General features: G+C 44.7%; 1 protein-coding gene across 2 annotated transcripts in view; it reads left to right on the top strand.

Moving 5' to 3' along the window:
- The window catches only part of Stx8 (syntaxin 8), a 252,024-nt gene extending 226,701 nt beyond the window's left edge, over positions 1–25,323 (top strand). For both annotated transcript variants that reach the window (XM_042692741.1, XM_042692750.1), the window contains one exon: positions 25,141–25,323. In XM_042692741.1, coding sequence (XP_042548675.1) covers positions 25,141–25,211 — 71 coding nt within the window. In that variant the 3' untranslated portion in view covers positions 25,212–25,323. The remainder of the gene's footprint in view (positions 1–25,140) is intronic.
- The last annotated feature ends 539 nt before the right edge of the window (positions 25,324–25,862 follow it).

Below are 25,862 nucleotides of genomic sequence, written 5' to 3'. Positions count from 1 at the left end.
GACAAGATACCTGAGAAAATCAGCTTAAAGGAGGAAGAACTTATTTTGGCTCACAAATGCAGACTTTTTACTCATAGTCGTAGACTTCATTGTTTTAGGACATGTGTCAAAGGCAGACCATCGTGGCAGGCAGTGTGTGGTACAGCCAAGCTGCTTGCCTCGTGGCAGCCAAACAAGAGGGGGAAAGGCTAGGCTCCCAACATCCCCCTTTAAGTGCAATGACTTAATCCCCAGTGACTTAATGTCCTTCTATCAGGTCCCATCTCCTAGAGGTTCCACCACTACTGCCTCCAAATGAAACAGAAATGGTAAGAAAATATCATATACAAAAAAGAAAATGTATATGTGAGAGCCCCAGGGAGAGAGAAAATAGAAGACTGGCATTAGACTTATCTGTTGACAAGAGTGGAAAGAAGACTTCAAGAAGGGTCTGTCTGGGAGACTACCAACTTTCTGTGCTAGACCCCTATCTGGGCTCTTTTAACACGTTTGTGGACCCTATGTGCTTCATATCCAAGATGCTCACCATAGATGTAACTCTATACCTAACTCCCACCAAGATACCAAAGTTTCTACCAATGGCTTACTATCCAAAAACAAGTTCTCTATAATCCCAGTAGAAGAAAAGCAAATATTGTGCTATTAAACCTTGCTTGCAATAATACCAAGGTTTCCAGATCTAGACTTGTGATCTTTTCTAGCTTTCCTTTTTTCTGTTTTGATGAGCAAGACCACCAACCACTCAGTGCCTCAAGCCAAATCCCAAGATATCACTTCTGATTCTGCTCAGCTCCACATCCTGGGTGGTTTCATGTGTGTTCATAAAGTGAACATGCCAGTTCTCATGTCTGTTGGAGTCTGTACACTTATCTTCCCCACTCCCAGCCTTCCCTCAGCTCCCTTCATCCTGTGCATCACTCCTGTTGTGTCCTAACTCATTTATCTGGCTCTGCTTCTACTCTTTCCATCTCTTCCCACATTAATGCTTCAGGGAGCTTTGGAAAATTCAGACCTGCTTCTGTCAGACCGTCTCCATCATTGTCCCTGCTAAAACTTTTCAGACTCTCCATTGCCCAGATTTATTCTGACAATGTTCAGAGCCTCTGTGGTCTATTCTTCTTATCTCAGGCCCACACATGTAGACACAGCTCTGCATCCTCCTCTTCAGAAAGCAGAATCTATTCTAAGAGCTTCTAACAGGGGAATGCAAATACTTGTTTGCCCTTGGCTAGAGAACTTTCTTCCTATATCAGGAAAGATTGTCCTCTTTGACAGTGCAGATTCAGAAGGGATGAATGTAGAGCAGTGAAGGAAGAAGTGGACACCTGCCTCATTAGCCAGAGCAGCCCAGTCACCCTGGCAGTGAAGGTGACATATCACCAAATTGCCCATACAGCCCAATTCAGCTCTCTGGGCCTTGGTTTTCTTATTTGCAGTATGGGATAGTTTTATTCCCATTCATTGACTCACAAGTTCCTGAAAGATCCTGTCACCATTTTCATTGTAATTTGATCTTTTTTTTTTTTTTTTTTTTACTTTTTTGGGGGGATGGGGAGGGTCAGTAATGGGGCTTGAACTCAGCGCCTGGATGCTGTCCCTGAGCTTTTTTGCTCAAGGCTAGCTCTCTATCACTTTGAGCCATAGCACCACTTCCAGTTTTCTGGTGGTTAATTGGAGATAGAAGTTTCATGGACTTTCCTGCCCAGGGCTGGCTTTGAACCACAATCCTCAGATTTCCACCTTTGAGTAGCTAGGATTACAGGCCACTGGCACTGGCTTGTCTTACTTGTATGTGCTTATATTTTATCCTCAATTTATTCCGAAGCTATAAATTTTTCTTTTGTTCTGGAATATCTTTTCTTCCTTGTAACCACCTCTTTGGGGCTAAAAAGGACTTGTTCCTTTCCAGTGAGGGTCATCTTGATGTCACAGGGGAGCCCAGGTATGAGATAACCCAACCATGAGTTCTGTAAGTGTGGTGGCAGCTTTTGGGGCACATTGTTTACCTAGATATGTTCAATGCTCAGAGAATCTATACCCAGACCCTTACACCCAGCATCACTATTTGTGCTTGTAACCATGATCAACAAAAAGATTTTCTTTGGACTTCTGATACTGTGTCCAGCCCCACGCTTTGATGTGGGCACACCTACTAACTTTCCCATAGTAACACCTGAATGGTACAGATTGCTTCTTTAATGTGACATCTTTTAGATACTCAGTTTCTTCTCAACTATACTTAGATGGCCTGGGTGGTTTCATGGGTGTTCATAAAGTGAACATGAAGATTTGAACCTCTTGATTTGTAGGATTTGTAGGATTTTCTGGGCCAAGTGAATAGCAAACCATTTTCATGGAGTCTCTTATAGGAGTAGCTAAATGATTCTGCAAGAAAAACGGTGTGAAATATCCAGTGTCTTTTTCTAGTTTACCTTTCCTTTATGGCTCTCAATAAAGTTGTGGAATATCCAGGGCTGAGGGTATGGCCTAGTGGTAGAGTGACTGCCTAGCAAGTGCAAGGCCTTGAGTTCAAAGCCCACTGCCACCAAAACAACAGAAAAATTGTAAAACTTTCAAAATTTCAATGCTATCCATTTGTATTACTTCCTTTGTTGTCTGTTCTAGTTAATGGCAGACTTGTTCATTGTGTTTTCTACTATTAAAAGGGAGCTTATTAAAAGGGAGTTGGAAATTGTCAATGTATTCGTATTTTTATTTGCTTACATTATTCTGGAGAGGATCTCATTTTTACATTGCCATATGTTTATAGTGTATTCCAGTGAACTTCTCCCCCTCTAACACTTTCCCTGCCTCTCTTCCCCTTTCCACAAAACCATTTCAACAGCCTTCATTGTTCTACTGTTACAGTTGTAAATCATAGATTTCAGCAATATTCACCTTCCTTCATTAGCTCAGCCAACCCCCTCCTGCCAGTTACCTATCAGTGTATTTTCAACCTCTCTACTTTAGTTCATATAGTTTTCTGCTGACCATATTTTGTTATTCCAGGTCAAGCCTTCTTGTTATCACAAATGTTGTTTCTTCCAGCTCTTAAAACAGAAACTGAGGAAAGATGTGATTCACAGGAAGAGGGTTGATTTAGATAGTACAAGGGATACCTGTTGATACTGGGTTTAGTCTGTAGTCAGGAATGGAGCCATGAACCAGTGGCTCACACCTGTAATCTCTTTTTGTGTGTGTATTTTTTAAATTGTAAAAATACTGTACAGAGAGGTAACAGTTACATAAGTAAGGTAACGAGTACATTTCCTATCGAGTGTTGTTACCTCCTCCTCTGTTTTTCCCCTACCATCCCTTCTCTTCCCACCTCTCCAAAACCTCCCCCCGCCCCCCGAAGTTGTAAAGTTCGTTTTCAACGTAGTGTACACCTGGAATCTTAACTACTCAGGAGGCTGAGATCCGAGGATCATAGTTCAAAGGCAGCCTGGGCAGGAAGTCCCTGAGACTCTTACTTCCAATTACCCAGCAAAAAGCCAGAAGTGGAGCTGTGGTTCAAGTGGTACCGTACTAGCTCTGAATTTAAAAAGTTCAAGGACAGTGCACAGGTCCCAGTTCAAGTATTGTGTAGCACTGGATTCCTGCCTGTGAAGACATAGTTGTGTTATTGGTATTTGTTGTAGTCCATATTCTACTTGTGTAACTAAAAATGCAGGCTCTGAGTAGTCTTATAAAGAGTAAAGATTTATCCAGCTCACTGTTCTGCGAACTGGGAAGTCCCCAGTGAAGGGCTGCACATGGTGAGGGGTATCTTGCTGGTAGGGACTCACCCTAGTCCTGAAGCAGAGCAGGGCATCACGTGGCAGAAGCACAGCTAAGAGACAAAGCCAAACTAGCTTTTCTAACAGACTCACTCTCCAGAGAATCTGTTCTTAAGGACAAAGTCCTCACAAGCTAATCACCTCTCAGAGGCCCTCCTACATAATAATGGGGATTAAATTTCAACATTAGTTTGGGTGGGAACATGCTATCCATAGCAGTGTTGGTAGGCCTATTTGTATATGATGTTAAGTTTATCAGAGTAAAATAAGCCTGAATTCAAATTCTAGGCTAAACAATGAAGAGAGAATGTAAACTTTAGAAAAGTTAATACCTCTCACCTTCAGGTTCAATGGTAAAAATAACAGCAGTGATGGTGAGAATGCTAGAGGATTTGAGATGATGCTTGATACACAGTCCTCATTTTATAAGTGAGGCCTAGATGGGTTAAATAGCTTGTTCAGAACCATACAAATGAGAAATGGAGGAAGCCAGCATTTGAACAGGGCAGATTACAACCATGGACCATTCCTAACTGTCTGAAAAAGAAGTTGATAACATGCAAATAGATAATGGTGGGAAAAATGAGCTCATCTGAACAGAAAGAGGGCACTAAAAGTGGTGTCAGAGGGTAGTGATGGTCTCCTGCCAGCTGTCTATGTAGAGGCAATGAGGAAACGAGGAGGATAAATAATACTGTCTAGAGGATGTGCCTAAGAGGAAGAGGTTCTTACAGATGGAGTGAGATTGGAAATATACCAAAAGGTCTGGCTGGGTGAACCACCCAACAAACTAGAGCTTAGAGGATGGTGTATCATCAGAAGCAAAAGAAGGGAAAGTTGTAGTAGTAATTTCCTCAGAATCTACATCAGAGCTGGGCACTGGTGGCTCATGCCTGTAATCCTAGCTATCAGGAGGCTGAGATCTGAGGATTACAGTTCAAAGTCAGCCTCAGCAGGAAAGTCCATGAGATTCTTATCTCCAGTGAACCACCGGAAAGCAGAAGAGATGTGTAACTCAAAGTGGTAGGGCACTCGCCTTGAGCAGAAAAATTCAGAGACAGTGCCCAGGAGTTCAAGCCCCATAACTGATAAAAACAAACAACAACAGCAACCAAACAACAATATCAGATTGTGTATTGACAAAAAATGTGGGTTGTGATTTGCTTATTCTAATCTTCAATCAATATCATTTAACAAGAATGAAAAAGTAGTAGTACCTCATCTCTAGAAAACTGCCAAAAGGGACAAAATAAAACTGAAAATATTAGGGTTTTCACCAACAGAGCCACAAAATCAAGTTCTAGCCATATGGACATAACACCCTCCCACTCTATGGCGAGGCTGAGCAGTTGAGATTTCCATTCTAAACTTCAGAATGGGTGGGAAATCACCAAAGCAAGAGGGCTTCAAGCCAATCACGCAATTAGCCAATGGCCTGTGCTGGCCACCGTACTCATAAACTGTGAAATCCTCAATGAGCTCTAGGGCCAGATCCTTTCCTTGTGAGGAGAAAGGCAGACTACATAAACCTGCTCTCTGGAAGGCTGAGAAACAAGTTCTACTTCCCATCCCCAACAGAAACAGAATTTTCCACAGATCCCTAGCTGTGTGTGGCCTGGTTTGGTCCCCACTAGCAGTGGGGGGGTGGAGGGGGTATCCATAGAGGGTGGTGACTGGAGCTGGGACTTAGGGACCAAGTTTCCTCAACATGCTGCGTGTGCTGCTCACCCCCACGTTACTAAAGTCTGTAGAGGAGTCATTAATTAGCAAAGGCCACAGCTCCAGGAGTGGAAGGGGCTTCTGACCCTTCCTGAGAAGATGCTCTTTGGGACCCAGAAAGGAGAATTGGGCTCCAATTGCTTTTATTCCAGGCGCTCAGAGTGCTTCCCACGTATCTCATTTATCGTCATGACACCCCTGAGAGGTAAATTTGTTTGAAATTTATACAAAGTTATGATTATGCCTATAGATTCGAGTTCCCAGCTCCATGTCATTCTAAACCTCCAAGCTCATCCCCATCTCAATTTTCCTAACATAAGGAAACCCTTTGGGGAATGAAATGTCTCAGGCTTTAGCCTCGCCAAAGGGTGATTTTCCCCCTTTTCCTCTTTTGTTGTTGTTAAGTTTGATTTATTACTTTGCATTCTAGCCAAGCTCGATGGATGCTCAGAATATTATAAATAATGTGGATTGAAAAGATTGTGTTGAAATGTTTATTGCATTCTTAGAAAGAGAACATGGAATGGTGTGGCGAGTGTGGCAGTGGGGAAGGAGGGGTGTGAGCAAAGCTTGCTCCTAGGGTATTTTAGTGTGTCAATAAAAGACAGTGCTCAGAAGGGAAAGAACTTATATTGCAATCCTGCCATCAAGAATGCAGAAGTGTTCCAGTGGATGTAAAGAATAGACTTCAAGAATGTAAAGACCATACGGAACTAATCACTAGACATTCCCTCTCCAATTTCCTCATCCACACAGCTTGAGGAGAAGCTGCGTGTACCTGAAAATTAACTCTCCAGTTGCTAGCTATAGGTGTCCTCTGGGGTAGCAGACAGCTATGACTAGTCCCATGTACATGAGGACTTAGTATATACTTTAGTATATACTAAGTATATACTTTAGAATCTAGAGTCTTTGTTCTTTGAGTACTCTAGAAATGCACATGTTGTTCAAGATAGGATCCTGATATGGAGACATAATGATCACATGGTCTATTCGCATGCAGCCATCACATCTGAAGCTGAAAAGCATCCCAGCTTCTTCCTGCAAGGTAGTCTTTAGCTCCATCCTTCTTCCCTCTCTTAGGCCTAGGGAGAAGAGGCAGGTCTTGGTCAGCAAGCATAATAGGTAGAAAAGTCTGACAATCTGGTAGATATCACTCCTTGAATCTCCCCTTGTTTTAAGCAGAATCAGTCCTTTGGTTCCACTCTAGATGTTGTTCTGGGCCCTGCAGACTTTGGAGCAAACTAGCATTATCAAGAGGAAAAGAGGCCAAGGGATATTGGCTTAGGAATGAGGGGTGAATTGTGACTTTGTGTTCAGGACACACCCCAAGCTGCCCTTCTTGTCATGGGGTGAGTCATCAGCAGTAATAGTCATTGAGTCCCACCTTGCCCCAGGACAATGGCCGTCCTGCAAGCTAGGGACCCCTACTAGCTACCTTTTAGTGCTACCTTCTATTGCCATTTTTCCTATCAGTTAACAGATATGTTGTTCTATTACTTTTTTGTTATTGTTGTTGTTGGTCGTGGGGCTTGAACTCTGGGCCTGGGCCTGGGTGCTGTCCCTCAGCTCTTCAGCTCAAGGCGAGTACTCTACCACTTGAGCTACAGCACCACTTCCAGTTTTCTGGTGGTTTATTGGAGATAGGAGTCTCACAGTCTCTCCTGCCCGGGCTGGCTTTGAACCGCTATCCTCAGATCTCAGCCTCCTGAGTAGCTAGGATTACAGGCGTGAGTCACCAGCGCCCGGCTCTATTACTTTTTAATCTAACCTCCAAGCCAATTTTTTTGTTGTTGTTGGTTTTTTTTTCGGTCATGGGGCTTGAACTCTGGCCCTGGGTGCTGTCTCTGTTTATTGTTTTTTTTTCGGTCATGGGGCTTGAACTCTGGGCCTGGGTGCTGTCTCTCACCTCTTCAGCTCAAAGCCGCCTAGCACTGTACCATTTGAGCCACAGCTCCACTTCTGGTTTTCTGGTGGTTTATTGGAGATAAGAGTCTCACAGACTTTCCTTTTTCTCTTTCTTCCTTTCTTCCTTTCTTCCTTTCTTCCTTTCTTCCTTTCTTCCTTTCTTCCTTTCTTCCTTTCTTTCTTTTCGTCTGTCATGGGGCCTGAACTGTGGGCCTGGGCACTGTCCCTTAGCTCTTCAGCTCAAGACGAGCGCTCTACCACTTGAGCCACAGTGCTTTTTCTGCATATGTGGTGCTGAGGAATAGAACCCAGGACTTCATGCATGCAAGGCAAGCACTCTACCACTAAGCCACCTTCCCAGTCCTCACAGACCTTCCTACCTGGGCTGGCTTTGAACTGTGATCCTCAGATCTCAACCTCCTGAGTAGCTAGGATTATAAGCATGAGCCACCAGTGCCCACCTGCCCATGGTTCTTTTTTTTGTATATATTTTTTTAATTGTAAAGATACTGTACAGAGGGGTTACAGTTACATGAGTAAGGTGATGAGTACATTTCCTATCGAGAATTGTTACCCCCTCCTTTGTTTTTCCTCTACCATTCCTTCCCTCCTCACCCTCCTGACTATTCCCCCCTCCCCTCACAAGTTGGAAAGTTCATTTTCAACATAGTGTCTTGTACATCTCATTGTTACAGTGGGTCAAGCAGTATCCTTATTTAAGCATTTTTGTTATTGCCTTCCCCTCCCCAAATTAGAAAACCATATATACAAGATGGCAGGGCGCTGAAAACAGGGGTTATACCATGGGAGAAGAACATATGAAAAAAAAATCACATAGTACATTATAAATACATTAAAAAACAATAGCAAGAAAGATAAAACTACTTGTGTCCCTATCTTAGGGTTCATTTTGCTTAGCATCATCTTATATGGTCATATGTATATAGCTCTTAACCTTTTCTGCTTGTCCTAGACATATTCTAGTTATTGCAAATAAGGGAAACCATGGAACCTATGTTTCTTTGGGCCTGCCAGTGGTTCTTAAACCTCACACAGAAGAATCTTTTTAAAACATCGGTCCCTAGATAGGACCCTTGACACTTCATTTCTCTCAAGCTCTCAGGTAATGGATAGGTGTGGTCCCCAGCACACCGCAAGCAACAGTGCTCTCAGCATCAGTTTTTCTCTTCTTAGGGAATCTGCTGTAACTTCTTTCTCAAGAATGTGTTCAAACTAGGCATTAATGGCTATAATCTTAGCCACTCAGGAGGCTGAGATTTGAGGATGCTGATTTAAAGCCAGTGTAGGCAAAAAAAAAAAAAAAAAAAGTCTGTGAGATTCCAGCTTCAAAAAGGTGGAAGTGAAGCTGTGGCTGAAGTGGTAGAGCACCAGCCATGAGCAAAAAAGCTCAGGCCCTGAGTGCAAGCTCCAGTTCTAACACACACACACAAAAGTGTTCAAACAGAGGATGATAAAGAGTTGTAGGGACTAAATGAAATGTCAACAAGGATCATTCAGTTTAATACAGAAAAGGACTGAATGTTTCTGCGTCCAAATTATCTCCGAAAGAAAGCCCAAATTGTGTTTCTTGGAATTTAATGCTCATTACACTAGTATAAATTGATTTTGAGTTTGGCAATACTTATCTAGTTAAATCCTTTTATAGTTCTTTAACACTAGCATTTAATAATTATGTGGTTTGTTCATTGTTTATGTACTACCATTCACTATTTGTTCATTTGCTTAGTCATCATGTTTATTGAACTTGTATTATGTGCCAAGTAATGTTGTACCACTATATTACCTCCTTCTTAACACCTTCTGAGTAAAAGTCATTTAAAAACCCATGCTACTGATTCCTAAAATCCTAGGCAGTATTTAATTCTAAACTATAAACTAGTCATTCAGCTGAAACCACAATTATATATTGGATATGTGCAGTGACAAACTACAATCTTCATTCAATGATGATCAAACATACAATGGTAGGTCCAAAAGATGATGTCACCTAGTGATGTGGTGACCCGTCCTAGTCTATGCAGATATACTCCATGATGTTTGTACAACAAAACTGCCAAATGACAGAACATAGCCCTGTCATTAAGTAATGTGACTTATCATATGACCTGTCATTGGTAGACACAGGTTGTTATGTACAGAGACACAGACTCAGAAACAACCTGGCCTATTCTTTCAAATAATTTACAGACTCTCTGGGATGATAATTCACAAACCCAACTAATAGTTACTTTGAACAAGTACGACAATCAATTCTGTAATGTGTGGGTTTGGTATGCATAGGAAAGACATTTCTAACACACTTGTGGGCACTGAGAACAATGTCCCTGCGAAGGGAGTGGTTTTGAGCTGAGGGCTAAAGCCAGTGTTGTGAACTGGGAGTGGGGAAGCTGGCAGAGGCTCTGGAGCAGTGTGAACATTCTTTGCCAAGACCAAGGTGTGGGTGAATGTAACATGTTGAGAGTGGGAGGCCAAGGTGGGAAAACTGGATCATTTCATTGGGAATGTGTCATAACTCACCTTTTATATTTTGCTTTGAAATGGCTTCTGAAATATCTGACAGATCATGTTTAACGTAAGCCAGCAAATATTTCGAAGCCAAATCTGACATCCGGAGTAATCTTTCTACTTTTTCCCAGAAGAGTGGATAAGCAGGAACCGATGACATCATTTTAATACTATCCTCAAACACACCTTTTATTATTGGCACTAACAGCATACATTCATTCAGAAGGCAAATACTTTGTGTTGTTCCTGTGATACATGACAGGCAAGTCCCTGGTGTTGGCTTGATAGGCTAATGTGGAGCCCTTGACATTGACTGGGAGTCATCATTTTGCCTCTTGCTGTGGTTGTAGTATAGCCCCTTACACCTTGAACAACAGTATTTACTTTTTTATTTTTCTACTTTCGGAGATTGAACCTAGGATCTCACATATGCTAAGCACATGCACTACCAGGCACTTCATCCCAGACCCACAGATTGAACATATAAGAGGGAGAAAAAGGAGAAAGGCTTCTTTCTGCGTTGGTTGCCTTATCCTCAGAAGTGATGGAACCATACTCCTGGCTGCTTCCTGCTGGATGCATCTGTCAGTGGTGAATCCTTGGGTCTCAGACTCTTAGGTTCATCTGTGCCAATAGTATCTTTGCTCATGGTTTTAGGGTAACCATGGTCTAGAATTTAGGGTCTGATATTTTTCATGTTGTTTCCAGTGGACTCAGAAGTTGAATGGTGAAATCTGCTCATAACACCCATAGATCTGTATTTCAGGCCTATGAAGGGGGTTGGAGGGCTCCCATTAGAATAAGTTTTCACCTGGGATTAACAACCATTTGCTCTTATGTTGATACAGAAGCCTCCCTTTGTGAAGATCATGTTTCATGGATGACATAATGTTCATGGAAGGATATTTGAGGGATGATAAAATGTTTGAGTGTAGTAGTAAATGGAATGCCAGCTTTGGGGCTTCCCTCATGACAAAGGGACATATATGCTCTTTCAGTCTGGTGACAAGGTATACATTCATACTATGCGCTCTCTGGATATTATATAAGCTTTGTAGCCTCATTGCCTCATTGCTCCTGTGAATTCCTGGATTGGCTGACTCTAAGCCCAGCTGCTGCCTTGAATAAAAGGACCTTCTGCCATGATCTAGCATAAAATTGCTTCACAGTCTTCTTTTTTTTTTTTTTTCTCCTTGCCAGTCTTGGTGTGGCCCACAGGCTCACAACTCAAATGCTTCTCATCTTGCTGTTCATGAAAAGTTAGCAGTTGACCAATATGCCTGGTGGTTGCCATCCTTCCCTGCCACTAAACACCTTGCTGCAGAGGTAGCATTAAGTTTCTGTCCCAGTGGCCTAGGGAGTAGAGTATTTGGGGCACAATGGGTAGTGCCTTCCCAAGGGGAGACTTAACAAATGTGAATTACACTGGATCAGTGTGTTCTTAATTTTGGTATATTTTTTACATAAAGAAACAAGTTGTTGGAGATATTTGTGTGAACATAAATTTGAAAATCTCTTTTCATGCTAGAATATTGCAAGTATAAGAGAAGGTTGTCCAAGGAAAGTCAAGTAGTCATATTGGTCTTGCTGAGAATGGTCAGTCCCACAGGCAGGGGACTGCCTAGGTTCTCCTCAGAGGTTCCTGTTCTGCTAGTCATGTGGTACTATGAAGAGGGTATGACCCAAACTGAAGACTTAAGCTAGTCACAGATAAGGAGGATCAGCATGTCTTCTATCCAAGGATTCATGATTGTTAATGCCACTTCTATAGCCAGAGCAGTTACAAAAGTACCACATGCCAGGTCATGTGCTCAGCACTCAACGTTTTTATCTTGCTTCATCTCCATGACAACAGAGCCAAGGGTTATTATTTTCCCAATTTTGGGCTTAGAGTCTTGGGTCCTTTACCCAAATGACAGATCTGAATGCAAATCTGAATGCAAGCAGTCTGACTTCTCAGCCCATGATACAACTTTAGTTATGGATTACACAGCTTTACCAGAGAGAGAAACCCTGCATTCATACACACTTTCATACATCAACGTCCTCTTGTCATTTACTGCACGTGTGGGAAGTGACACACATGTTGGAAGTTTGTGGACACAAGAGCTTAGAAAAGCTGCATGGTAACCACTTGAAAGCAGAGATGACCTTTTGAACACAGAAGAGTCTTTTTTTTGCCTCAATGATGGGGAAAGACTTCACAGCCACACCAAATAATTATGACTTATGTTCTGGCTATTTGGGAAAAGACTCCTAAAGTGAAAGGCCCATTTCTGGCTGCTCTCTAACAAGCTCTTATTTTTCTTTTCTCCCACAGTCCCTAACAGTCATCTTTCTTCTGCCCTTACTGCTGTGGCCCTTGGTATATATTGTCTATGTCACCTTAGGGGCCAAAGGAACGTTGAGATTAGGTGGGGGCAGATATGGCCTGCAGGATGACAGCACCCCAGAAGTGGGACTGGCAATCCCACTTTTATTAGAAATGCATTTACCCGAATTCTTCTGAACAGGGCGACATCCTGTATCTTGTTTCATCTTAACTTCTACCACCACAACCTGGCATCCTCTCGATTTCAGCATCCAGCTGCTGGCCAGCACTTCGCAGCTCTTAGCCAGCACTGTGATGAAGTAAAACAGCCCCTGAGAAAGGCAGCAACCATCCGTTTAAGAAATGCACTTTTCATTTGGGCATGGAACGTCAAAACAGGCCTTTTGATGAATAAGAGCCATCACAGAGACAACACAAAAACATTGCTTCTTGCTTCATCTGAGACCCTAGGTCCCCCACTGACCAAGCAGGTACCAGTTCACTGCCCAAATATCCTTGGCCTGGAAAGTTCTGGAACCCATTGACAAATTCTTCATCTCTAACTCTCTCCTTTTTCTGTGTTCCATAATAAGTCCCCTGTCTGCTTCCAGTTGTCATTACCTCACCCTTCATTCCAACAAACTTGTGTAATGTGTTATTTCTAAGCTTACATATTATTAACATTTAAAGATGGCAGTTTCCTAATGCCATGTAGGAAGGTTCCCTAATCTTACCCGCAGTGCGTTTCCAAAGTCCACTGAAGGATGGTTGGTTTCTGGAATATATTAGCACACTCTCCCCTGCAGGCTCCTCAAACCTGAGAGAAAGGGGGTGCAAACCATTGAGCCTAGGATCCATCCCAAGAAGAGATGTTGTATTTTTTCTTCATGGCACTTAACATCTTCTGGTACATTACATCATTTACTTATTTTTGTGTGTGTTTTGCCTCTCCTACCCCCATCATTGTGTTGGGTTTTCAATCAATGCCCATTAATTCAAAAGCTACCCTTAAGATGCAGGATGCATAGGATATTAATAGTTTTGCTTTCCTGAACTTTTGTAAGAATCTTGTAACTCATTTGTTGCTTAAGCGTTTATTGACCAGCTCAATGTATAATGTATATCATGTGTGCAAAGTGTATATAAAGTGTATAGTACCAGTAATGGTGATGGACATGGCTTCTGTTAGAAGTATGATGGTAGCAGAAATCTTGTGCATGTGCCATAAACTTGCGTGAACCAGGCACCCCATGGGCCCTCTACATGGCTGCCTTGGGGAAAGGGCTTCTTAACAGGAAAATTCCAAACAACCAGTTTGCCCCCCACCATGGTTTTGTTTGCACAGGGTAAGCTCTTCTGTCCCAATATTTGTTCCAGGTACCTCTTACCCTACAACTTGAGTTCATTTTTATACTTCTGGGACCACATCTCCAGCATTAAGCTAATAATACTTACAGATAAGCTATGTGGGTACAAAAGAGAAGAGTTCGATAGCTGGGAATGCCTTGTAACAGTGATGACTATTTCTGTCAGGACCTAGACAAGTTCAGAACCAGTTCAGGGCCACATACACAAGTGCACTGGGCCTTTGGAACTGGCCTTTCAAACTGAATTGGGAATATGAACTCATTCTCATGTTACTCTCACATTTCCTCAAATAATGAGACAGTTATTCTTGCTGATGATCTCTCTACTAAAAGAGCTTGATTACAAAGAAGGGAGATGACTTTGGTTCTTTTAGGTTTAAAACAGCAACAACAACATGATCCATGTTGGGTTACTTGCAAGGATCTATGGGATGATTGAGGCAATGAACTCTTCAGAAAGGACAGGACTGAGATGGGACCTTTGGAGCTGCTTGTGGCCATCGTGGCTTGACTACAACCTTACTGTGACTGAATCCCAACTGTGCTTGGTTCAAAATCCAGAACTGACTGGCCTCCCTGGGCACCATTACTTCAGCTGTATATAGGCAGGGTCAGGTGAACAACCATGACTGCCAAGCCACAACTATCGTGTGTTGTTCTGAGGTATAAAGCTCAGTGACTCTGTTCAGACCTACCACCTAGTAGCCTTTGGCATATTAGATGGTTTGCTTTTCACAAGTCAGACTCATAAGCATTTGATAGGTTGACAAAGCTGCTTAGAACTTTGGCAGCAGTGCCCTTGTGTCACCTGGCCAGGTGTTCCTAATTGGTGCCAGGTGAGGTAGCTCAGTCCAAGCAGGACAAATGGAGAGGTTTGCAGTGGTGAATCCATAGTCTGCCTGGAGCCATCCTGAAATCTTTTGACACACAGTCGAGAGGGAATTGTCAAAACAAGATATCCATAGCAGAGTTCCTGACTGGCTTTTCCAAGACACTTGAATTCCTGCCAGACTCCAGACAGATTCACATTCCCAGGGGTGAGAGACAGAGCAGGGGTGGGGGGGAGGGGGGTGTTTCTTAGCAAATATTGATGCACCAGAGAATTGGCATTAAATTATTGGCTTGACAACCCATGCTGTGCTGCTTTTGATTGCTGATATGAAGGATCATCTATTTACAATTGGATTCTGCTGTTGAATTGTGGTGATTGCTGAGCCCAACTTATTTTGGGGATGGGAAATGAATAACATGTTAAGAACCCAGATGGGGCCTAGGAACTACTCAGCACTTTCTGTGTAGGAAGCAACCATAAGGGCTAAATTTTTACTTACTGCTTGTAAGGAAGGTTATCTGCAGGGTTTTGTTTTTGTTTACAGGGTGAGTAGACCTGGGACTGATTTTATGCCTCTCTCTTGGGACTAGCAGACTCATAAAGAGTCAAATATGTGTCTTTGCCCTTTGGGCCTGACACACAGTAGGCATTCAGTAAATGTTTGTTGAGTCAGGTTCTAATGTGGATACATATGACTCTGTGTGTGTGTGTGTGTGTGTACGTGTGCGTGCGCACGTACGTGCATGCACACACGCCTGCGTAGTACCAGAACTGGACTTAATTTTCATTTGGCTTTTTTTGCCCAAAACTGATTTTCTGCAACTTGAGCCACACCTCCACTTCTGGCTTTTTGCCAGATAAGAGTCTCATGGCCTTTTCTGCCTGGGCTGGCTTTGAACCACCATCCTCAGATTCAACCTCTTGAGTAGCTAGGATTACATCACCATACCTTTGCTCTGATTCAGCATCAGAACAGTTTGACCAAATCTGACCTCTTATTATGACATGATTTTCTCTATCTGATGAGGTAAATGCCCACAGGAGTCTGTGTGGACCAATTGTGCACCTGATCATGGCCCAAGGACTGTGACTGCTATTCCATAGACACCAGTGCCCGGCTGGGTGCCTGTGCCTCAGATCCCAAGCCAGACTCTGGAGCCTGCCTTACACTAGGCGGCTGTCCAGCTCCTCTGCCCTGGCTCTTTCTTGCAGTCTTAATTCCTTTTAATTTCCTGTTTCTAGGCTAGTCCTTTTTTCCCTCATCCCAACCCCCACTCCTTTCAGGTCACTTCCCCTGATTCCTGCTTCTTGCTCAGAGTGTTTTTGCTCCCTCTGGCCCCCAGATGTCTCCCTCTGCAACACTCTTTCCCCATAACTATGGCCTTCTCCTGTTACCTATTGCCACAGAACTTGCTTTACCTCTTGTCAGTATTGGGATGGGGCCAGGAAGATTGCTTCTCTCTAGGTGGGACTGGGCCATCAAGGAGAGGGCAAAGTGGCTGTACCCTCCCAAGTCAACTTAGCACAAACCTACAACAGTTCCCCTAGTCACACTGGCCTGGCCATTCCTAAGAAGCAAAGACCACCATTCTTGCCTCCAGAATGAAGATTGCAGCCACCAGTTAGTCAGCTCCAGCCATATGCCAGGCGCTGAGTTCTGTCAAAACCACATTCAGTTCCCCACAGCCTTGGAAATGCATGCATTGTCCTGCATGGCCCAGAGGCAGCTGCGGGCAGAGGTATTGGGTAACTTGGCCACAGAGACTGGAGCGGGGCCAGACTGGGCTCTGTGGGCCTTCTTCCCACTGCTCTGTGCTCTTGGGCCATGATCTAATCTGAAATCACAGACTATTGATGACATTCAGTTGCTGTGACAGAACTGAGATAAAAGAAGATCTATTTAATTCCAGTGTTGCTATTCTCAGTTGGAACCCAAACACAGGCAGATCCTGTTTGGTGGCTGACTTTCTTGTCTTTCAGTGTGACTTTGAGGAATCTTACAACATGTAACTTGTGCATCTCAGTCTATGATTTGCCAACTTCATCCTGCAGGACTCTGAGACCTGCTCAGCTTGACACTATCTCCCTAAGAATATGCCCTTCTGCCAGCTCTTTTAATCACATGTGGGCTCTGATTCCCAATTTTCTTAACTTCGGGTGAGGCACATTGCCATCCTACAGCCTATTCCTCTCATGGTGAGAGTAATGGGATCAGGGATCTGTAAACTTTGCAAGCATGTACACTTAACACTCTGCAGTACTCACCTGCCACTTCTCTTTTCCCTACCCTGCTGCTAATCTTCTTAGCGTTGTCATTACTGCCCTGGTCCCCTCATGCCCCAGCACAGCTGAACATGAGCTCACATTGGGTTCTCCTTTTAGTTCGCCTTAACCTTCTGCTCCAGCCTCTGACCCCCATCCTCAGCTGTGCCCCTGCTCTGACCTCTACTTCCTCAAAGGCTTTTACGTGTCGGCTCTTCACAGCTCCCCTCACCTGGTGTCCACTTGGCTGGGCTCCACTTGCCTTTCGCCTCCAGCCAGACTCACCCAGCACAGCTGCCCTTCCTGTAGCTAATAACCAAGGCGGATGCTGCCAGATATTCCGCTCTGAACTTCCAACCTTTCCTGGACGCCCGTCGTCACCACTGGGCCTGGCTAGAATTGGCCTCTGTTTCTACACCAAATGCCACCCAGGTGTTCCTCGGTGTTTGCTCCTGTTCCTTCTCATTTGGATTGAATGACACATTATTTGTGTGGTTGCTCTGAGAGACTAGTGTTCTTGCAGGATGTTCATGTGTGTCCACTGTGCACAAGGCACTGAGCCTGGGCAGTGGCTAGCCAGGAGTCATCAATACTGTCAGCATGGCTACCACTATCAAGAGCCAAATGACAACTAGAAGTTGTCATTGCTTTGTATTCTTGAGTCCTCACAAGAAACGTATAAAGTTGGAGTTTCTTGATCTCATTTTATAAACTCAAGAGAGGCACCAGTATCTCACACCTGTAAATCCTAGTCTGTAATTCACACCTGTAATCTTAGGAATCTGAGATCTGGGATCAAGGTTTGAAACCAGCCTGGACAGAAAAGTCTGTAAGAGACTAATCTCCAAATAACCAGCAAAAATTCAGAAGTAGAGGTGTGGTTCAGTGGACCTCAAACCTTGAGCAGAAAAAGTAAGAGTACAAGGCCCTGAGTTCAAGTCCCAGTTCTGACACAGGCACAGATATACACATGAAACTTTCTCAAATATCCCATAGCTAGGAAGTGGCAGATTTGAAGTTCCTTGTCCCTGAGTATAAACTCTCTGTCCCTCCTCCACATCAGATAGCACAATCCCTGTTTTTGGAGATCCTGTGTTTTAAGGACAGAACCACTAATAACATAAGAATTTAAAGATGAAAGATGACTGTTTGCCAGTCATAGCCTTGTTGTGGGAGCTTCTTGGTGTCCAGAGGTGGCAAGAAGTGTAGGGCTGAGCACTCTTTATGGAGGGTGGGGAATCTAAGTTGAGCATGGAACCAGGGCCCTTGAGCTCCCTGAAAATAGGATAAATATGTTCACAGAGAAAGCAGGAGGAAAGTGGAGTAGATAGAGGGTCAGACCCTAGAGCTGCAGGGAAAGGCCGATCCAGAAAACAGAGAGGAATGCTTGCAAGGATGGTTTGGATGCCAGGCCCAGAAAAACGTAAGAAATCCAGGGAAGACTTTTGTTTTTCAGGTTATGGTTTTGGGATGGAAGGGAGGTTTGAACTCAAGGCTTCACAATTGCTATACAAGCACTCTACCTCTTGAACCCACTGTTAGCCCTTTTTAAAAACTCTAGCCATTTTTGACATAGGGTCCTGCATTTTGCCCAGGCCATCCTGGACCACAGTCCTCTTAGTTTATACTTTCCACTATTTTATACTTTGCACTATAGCCGAGATGACAGGCATCCACCACCATGCCCAGCTCTTTTGTCTGTTTAGATGAGATCTTGTGAGTTTAGATGAGATCTTGTGAAATCTTTCGCTCAGTCTGTCCCATCCATTTCAACCTCCTATATATAGCTGGGGTAGCAGGCATGCATCATTAGTTTAGCTAATGGTTGAGGTAATGCCTTATGAATCTTTTGCCTTGCTAGCTTTGACCCACAATTCTGATCTCTGCCTCCCAAGTAGCTATGATTAGGAGCATAAGCCACTAGCACCTGGCTAGTTTGTCTGGTATATTAATGAATACATTATAAGAGGGAAGTTAACGGAATGGGAAATAAAGCAGATTCGAGAAGGGTGAGGCCAGAGGCAGGTAGGTGCCCGTTTTCCTGTGGTTGCTGTTTTGTTGTTTTGTTTTTTTTTCCAGCCTGGTGAGTGGCAGAAGGAAGTGGGAGGCAGGCAACAGGTGTTTCATGCCACAGGCTGCTGACCAGAGCAGGCCAGACAACTCCAGATCAGGCAGCTCTGCTCTCCCCAGTTCAGTCCAGAAATCAGAAAGCAAATACCTCACCTTCTCATGTCTACTCTTTTCTTAGCTTATTTACCCAGTTAGAGGATTAAAGGGGACATTTACATGAACTTTTGAAAACAAATATTCCAGTTTTGTCTCTACTCCTGCTCCTTTCCCACCTTGGCTCAGGAATCTGCTGCAAAACATCCCTGTTTGATCAGTGAGAACCAACTGGTTAATACTTAAGCAAATGTCACCTACAGAAGGCACTGAAGGGAATATCTACCAGTACTGAGCCATGTAAAAGAGTGCTGCTCCTAAAAGGCCATTGGCTTCCTGGGGGCTGTTTGTGGTTCTCACTCTTCCAAGTGACAGATGAAGCGGACAAAGCAGTGCTGCCTCTTAGTTCAAACAGCCAGCAACAACCATAGTCCTAAAGGCTTTCCTTGGAACCCAATCATATAAAAAGACTTGCAGCCAGTGGCTCACACCTGTAATCCTAGCTACCCATAAGGCTGGGATCTGAGGGTCATGGTTTGAAGTGAGCCTGGTCAGGAAAGTCTGTGAGACTTATCTCCAATTAACCACAAAAAAAAAAAAAACAAAAAAACCAGAAGTAGGGCTGTGGCTCAAGTGGTAGAGTGCTAGCCTTGAGTAAAAATGCTCAGGGAGAAAACCCAAGCCCAGAGTTTAAGCCCTAGGACAAACACAAAACACACTCTTCCAGGTAAAGGTACTCTTCATCTCACCCCTCCCCTTTTTTCCTCTCCCCATGCTCACCTCCCACATGCCTTACAGCTACTAGTAGAAGTGGCCAGGAGATCTGCCCTTATACTCCAAGAAAAGCTGCTTCACATTTCCTGTTTCCTCCCTTAGCCATGCCAGTAAGTACCAGGAGCTGTGCTATGCTGCACTGTGACCAAGGTACTGGCCACATAGGCTGTCACTTGCCGGTTTCCAGTGCTTCACTGGGAGAAAAAAAACAAAGTATGGCCCATTAATCCCCATGAACAATCCAGAAAACACACTCCTGTTCCTGAGAAGCCTGGTCAGTGTCCCTTCCCAGTTTGAAAAATAGTTTGTTTTCTTACGTTGCCTCTTAATTGCCATGAGCTGGACTTGTAAATATTGTACGTGGCTGAGTAATCCTCATCTGGTAAACTGACCAAGGGAAATGGACGTTGCTGGGTTTTGTTTTGTTTTTCCACTTTGGTAACCCTGGCATCCCGCATCTGTCCCTGAAAGGGACTCTTGATCCTGAGAGGGAACATCTGCCCTGCCAGGTGCTGGCGGTGCCAGGGCAGGAGCTGAGTGAAGACCAGAGCAAACGCAACTCTGAAGTCCAGAGCCTCCTCCAGGTGTGTTCCATGCTGGGGTCGGGGCAGAGAACACTCATTGTTTAGGAGTTGGCAGCTTCCCAGAAGTTCAACTCTCTTTTTCGTTCCCAAATGTCAAACATTTCCTTGGCTGAAGGATGGACGATGAGATCCCCCTGAGGCCTGCTCGCTGGGCAGTTCTATCTCTCACCTCTGACGCAGCCCAGCTTGGCTTCTTCCCAGAACCACTGAGCAGGATGGGCTTTACTCAGCCTGGAAGCTGGAAGCCCTTTCCCAGGTCTGAAAGTTTGGAGCCCTGTCTGTGTCTGTCTCAAGGAAATATCAAGCCTCCATGATTGTATTACAGTGCTGATTGTATTACAGCACGCTGATCTTTCAGTGACATTTAGAGAAATAAGCAGGGGTGTACTTCCGAATTTAGCCCACTGGAGACGGAGGGAGTGAGGGCACAGGTGCAACCAGACAGGCCAGGGATTTGACCCTTGAAGAGCTAAATGAAGGTCTGTCATGGTCAGCATAGCCTTCTGTCCATTTCCCACCATAAAAAGTGGAAAGGGAGGAGAGAAAAGAAGCCCCATCCCAGGTTTTCAGCCCCTGGGATTTGGGGCCTTTCTGCCTTCTAAACCTCAGGCTCTTCTGGGCCACAGGACCCCCAGCCAGACTCAGTGGTACAGGCCTACATTCCCATGCTGGCTTTCCAGAACCCTGCTTCCTCATGTAGAAAATAGAACTGAGCATGGCCAGCAGGCTTAGCCTTCTCTACTTTAGAAAGACCCTGCTTTACTCTTTTGTGTCTGCTCTGTGCTAGGCACTGGTATGTGGTAGGAAATGAGAAGACAGTCCTTATGTAAGATTCTCACGTGGCAGAAATGGGGCACCCACTCAGAGATGGAAACACAGGCTACTTGGGAGACAGGGATGAAATGAGCCCAGTTAGCAGGAGTTTACCAGGACAATCTTCAAGGAAGCCACACTCATACTGAGGTTTGGGGGACTAACTAGACCCAAACAAGAGACCTCCAGGAAGAAAGGGAGGCATGTGTAGAAGCAAGGGGGTGGGCAGGAGCACAGAGTGTTGGCTAGAGTGCAGAGGGAGCCATTGGAGCCCTGGGTGCCCGCCTCCCCCCCTTGTGAGGCACTTGCTGTTGGTTTTTGTCTTTGTGATTAGTTCTTGATTTCTTTCATCACTTTTTCTGCTTTTCCCATCATCATCCTCATTGTAAACTGAGCATGGCTTCAAGCTGGGCCATCCCAGCTTTGTTCAAGGGCTTACATGGCACTCGGAGCAAGGCAGCCTAGAGTGCTTACCACTGTGAGCCTGAGCCACAGCAGCCGGGTGTCTTCCAAACTGTCTCTACTCATCTGTAGATTCCCCAAGCAGCCAGCTCCTCCCCTTCCCATAGGTGAACCTAGGCCCTAGAATACCAGGAATAACACCTCCACGTACCACATAAACCTTCCCCTCCTCTCAACCAAGCACACATAGCAGAATGACCAAGAAGTAGTAGGACTCCTGCTTTGGAGAGCTGGCCACCCTAAAGGTGTTTCTAGAGACAGAAATGGATGAAATGACTTGCTACTCTGGTTCTGGTAAGAAGTTGGCCTAAGACAGAGATGGTACTAAGATGCTGGTACACACCCCTTCTCATTGCAACAGTCTTAAGTGCTAGCTAAAATATTATAGCTACACTCCAAAATAGATCATAGAGAAGTTTACAAGAAGGAAGAAAATCCTTTGCTGGACAAAGTGGTGCACATCCGTAATCCCAGCTACTTGAGAGGTAAGAGAATTGCATGTTCAGTCCAGGCCTTGAAAGATCCTGGCCTAAAGTTAAAAACATAGGCTTGGGAGTGTAGCTCAAGTGATAGAGAAAACTTGCTTAACAAGCAAGAGGCCCTGAGTTCAATCCCCACTGCCACCCCTGAACACCCCATCCCCCCAAATAAAAGGAGCTCCTTAGATGAAGTAAGTGGAGATAGGAGCCAACTGGTGCCACAGCTGAGTCGTCGTCTGTCTCTGTGCTGCACAGCAGGGCCCCGTTTTATCTACAAAATGTTTTAGGCTTTGCAGACCACACACAGCACGTCACAGCATCTTTCACTTTCTTGACAACTCTTCAAACACATAAAAGTTAGTCTTGGCTCATCGACTACAAAAAAAGAGACTACAGTTAGAACTGGTCCATGGACCACAGGCTGCAGGTCTATAGTATAGAGGCTTAGGCTGTATCTTGTGAAGACAGAACCAGAGGAGGGGCAGAGACCCTGAAAGGGTCCTTGGGAAGAGGGATTTGGGAAAGATGGGGTCCTCTGGATATGGAAATGTACAGGTAGCTGCACACCTGTAATGTTAGCATTCTAGGCAAGAGGATGGTAAGTTTGAAGCCAGCCTGAACTATATAGCAAGACCCTGCTCTTCCACACTCCTCACTCTAGAAAAAGAATCGTGTTTAAACAACTCTTTCACCTCAGGCAAATGACAAGGAGCTTACCATGTGTTTCAATTCCTTTTCAGTGTTTGAAATCATCAGTAAGCTATGCTCACGAGTTGGTTTTAAATTTTCCATTACCCAGGATCTATTGAACCCTTAAACTGAGTTCAGAAAGTCTGTGAACTTGGCTGGAAAGGCACCTTGCATTCTTATTTTCAATATTGTCTTATTGTGATTGAGCATTTTCTTCAAGTACAAGTAGTCAACAAACCACAGTATTTTCATTAATAGGATTTGTGATCACTTTGTCACCAAGAGAGATCCAGTCTTTCTAGAAAAATATATGTTATTGACTGCCAAAGTATGTATGTGTGTGTGTGTGTATATATATATACACATATGTGTATATATATACATATATATACACACACACTGTGTGTATACACATTTTGATAAGCATGTCTTACTATTAGTAGGAATATTAAATCCTATTTCTAAATAATGATTGGACTAAAGAAGAAATCACTGTGGAGTATATTTAAATATTTAGAACTTAGACACTAATGGAAATTATTCCATTTCAAAACTTGAGGCTTATAGACATAATAGTTAAATGGCAGATGGAAAATGAATGACTTAATTTCAGCGTAAGAAATTGGAGAAAGAATAACAATACTAATCCAAAGAAAGTCTATTAATAGGAGTAATGACCATAAAAGCAGAAAATGAAGAAGTGAGAGAGTATCAAAGACAAATGATGTTCTCAGAAGGGATTAATAAAAAGAAACACAGGTGTGGTCAACTAGATGGCCATGCAAGAGAATGCCTAGGTAAGTAGTATTACAAGTGGAAAGAAGCCAGGAATCAGTGGCTCACGCCTATAATCCCTGCTACTCAGGAGGCTGAGATCTGAGCATCTTGATTCAAAGGCAGCCCAGGCAGAAAAGTCTGTGAGACTCTTAGCTCTAACCACCAAAATCTGGACATGGTGCTGTGGCCCCAAGTTGTAGAGCACCAGCTTTGAGTGGAAAGTTAAGCAAGAGTGCAAGGCTCTGAGTTCAAGCCCCAGTACTGGCACCTGCGTGTGCATGCGCGCGCGCGCGCGCACACACACACACACACACAATAAGTGGAAAGAAGAACCTCAGTTGAATTTATGAAACTGTATTGAGCATTTCTAGGCCCATAATTTCAAGTATCAGAAAAAAAATGACAATTTCCAAGAAACATAGTTGTATAAACTCAATGCAAGAAAAGAAGGCACAACCTCCTGAGAACTCCCTGGGTGTAGCCAGAGCATTTATTCAACAAGTCTGCCTTCAGTCCAGTCACCATTGCAGGGTGCCAGTAACCCCACTGTTGCTGCCTATTCTCTCCCCCCACCCCCGCCCCCCAGTGCAACTTTGTGATGTAGTGGAAATAGTCTCTGTATCACGGCCGAGATACAGATTACTGAGCACTTGAAGTAGGGTTGAGGGCAGCTGAGGAGGTGAAATGTTCACTTTATCATCTTCATGGATTTCTGCGTAATAACGGGGTGTGGCGAGTTGCTAGAGTGCAGCTGGAGCTGTTGGGATCAGGGATGTGCAGCCAACACCTCCTGTGAACAGTAAGGGCTTCCACTTACTCTCTGAAGCAGCTCCCAGTCTTGCCCCTGCCTTCCCCGTGTCCCAGGTGTCTGGCCCTCCCTGTTCCCCTACTTTTCCTCATTTGCTCTCACTTGCCTCAGTAGGCCTGAGAGTCTTTGGTGAGCAAGCTTTCCCTGCTCCTTGCTTTGGAGCCGCTCACCCTGGCTGTCAGGCTACACTGCGGTTGCCTCAGGCACGTGGGTGGGGCAAGTCTCTGTGGTTCCTGCTGGGCCAGTGCACATGGAGTCTGCCCTCCCTGGTTGAAGGACCTCGCTCCCCCAAGTCCATGTCCTCAGCATTCTGTGAGAAGCCGGGAGTCATGAGTGTAGACTCAATGGCCTCAGGTGGTGGGGTGAGGCTGGCAGGCAGAGCGAGACTTGAGGGCCCTTCATAGTCTCTAACCCAAAATGCTAGAAAATACTAATCCAGAAGGGGCTAGCCCCTCTGGAGGGGGATCTGATTCAAGAAGATGAAGTAAAGCTCCGTGGATGGAGGAGACAATGAAGTCTAGAGTTGTAGTTTTGAAAACTCTAAGCCCTTTGTGTTGTCAATGCAGAATCCAAGTGGGCAGCAGAGGTAGCCGTCCTCAGTAACTTCCGCCATCCTTGGGGTCCCGGTGACCTGCCAAGGATGGAGCCATGGGTCAATATACCTCCACCTCCTCCAGAGTGAGGAGGCTGCTCCTTCTCTCCTCCAAGGCTTCTCACCTGGCCCCCAGGTCTCTGGCACAGTCAGCAAGGTGGTGAGGGCTACCTGCTGCATCCTGCAGCCTGCGGGCCACCTGTGCCCACCACCCTCTCTGCCCATCCTCCACACACTGTACAACACTTTTCTGGTCTGAATCATTAAGAGGTATGTTTGGTTTCTCTCTTTCAGGGATGATAATGGTGATTTTATTGCTGCTTGTGGCTATTGTGGTTGTTGCAGTCTGGCCAACCAACCGATAGCAATAAAGGGACCACCCGCTGTGACACCTGCCAGTGACGGAAGAAAGCCCGCACCCTTTTGGTACACAACACCTGCTCTCAATAAATTCCTCCAAAGCACCCGGACTCTGGACGTGCCTTGCTTCAGGAGGGCCCACAAAGCTGAGCAGCTCTGCGGGCTGCCTAAGCATTGGTCCCGTGCAGCCCTCTGCTTTCTACCTTGGTCATGTGGTCTAGCTAAATGCCCCTCAAGTGGTCTCTGCCACCCTCACAGTCTGCTGGTTGTCCTCTCAGCAGTGTCTGGTCTGCTTGTGAAAGTCACGTGACTTGTGTGTCCAGGACATCCAGGTGAATGAGATGAGGGCCATGTGGGAGAGGTGGTCCCCTGGACATGTCTGAGTGTGTCCACCTGTCACTTTGCCCTGCCCAAGGCCCCCCACTGGTGCTGTATGCTCTTGCTCGCAAGTAGTTCTTGGCTCCACTTTGGGCTCTGCCTCCAGACCTGGAAACACAATCTTCATTGCCTCAGTCAATGCCTAGTCAACCTCCTTCTCTAGATTGAAGCATCCTTCTAAAAGCAGCTAGAATTCAGTCTTGTGCTCAAGTAGGGACTAGGAGAGCCATCAGGTAGTAAAGCCCCTGTTTAGGGGTCAGATAAAGGTGGGGTTATAA

Source organism: Dipodomys spectabilis, unplaced genomic scaffold (assembly GCF_019054845.1).
Source record: "Dipodomys spectabilis isolate Male_0828 unplaced genomic scaffold, ASM1905484v1 ptg000004l, whole genome shotgun sequence".
Lineage (NCBI taxonomy): Eukaryota > Metazoa > Chordata > Mammalia > Rodentia > Heteromyidae > Dipodomys > Dipodomys spectabilis.
The sequence above is the reverse complement of the archived record's forward strand: the minus strand, read 5'-3'. Positions and strand labels throughout refer to the sequence as shown.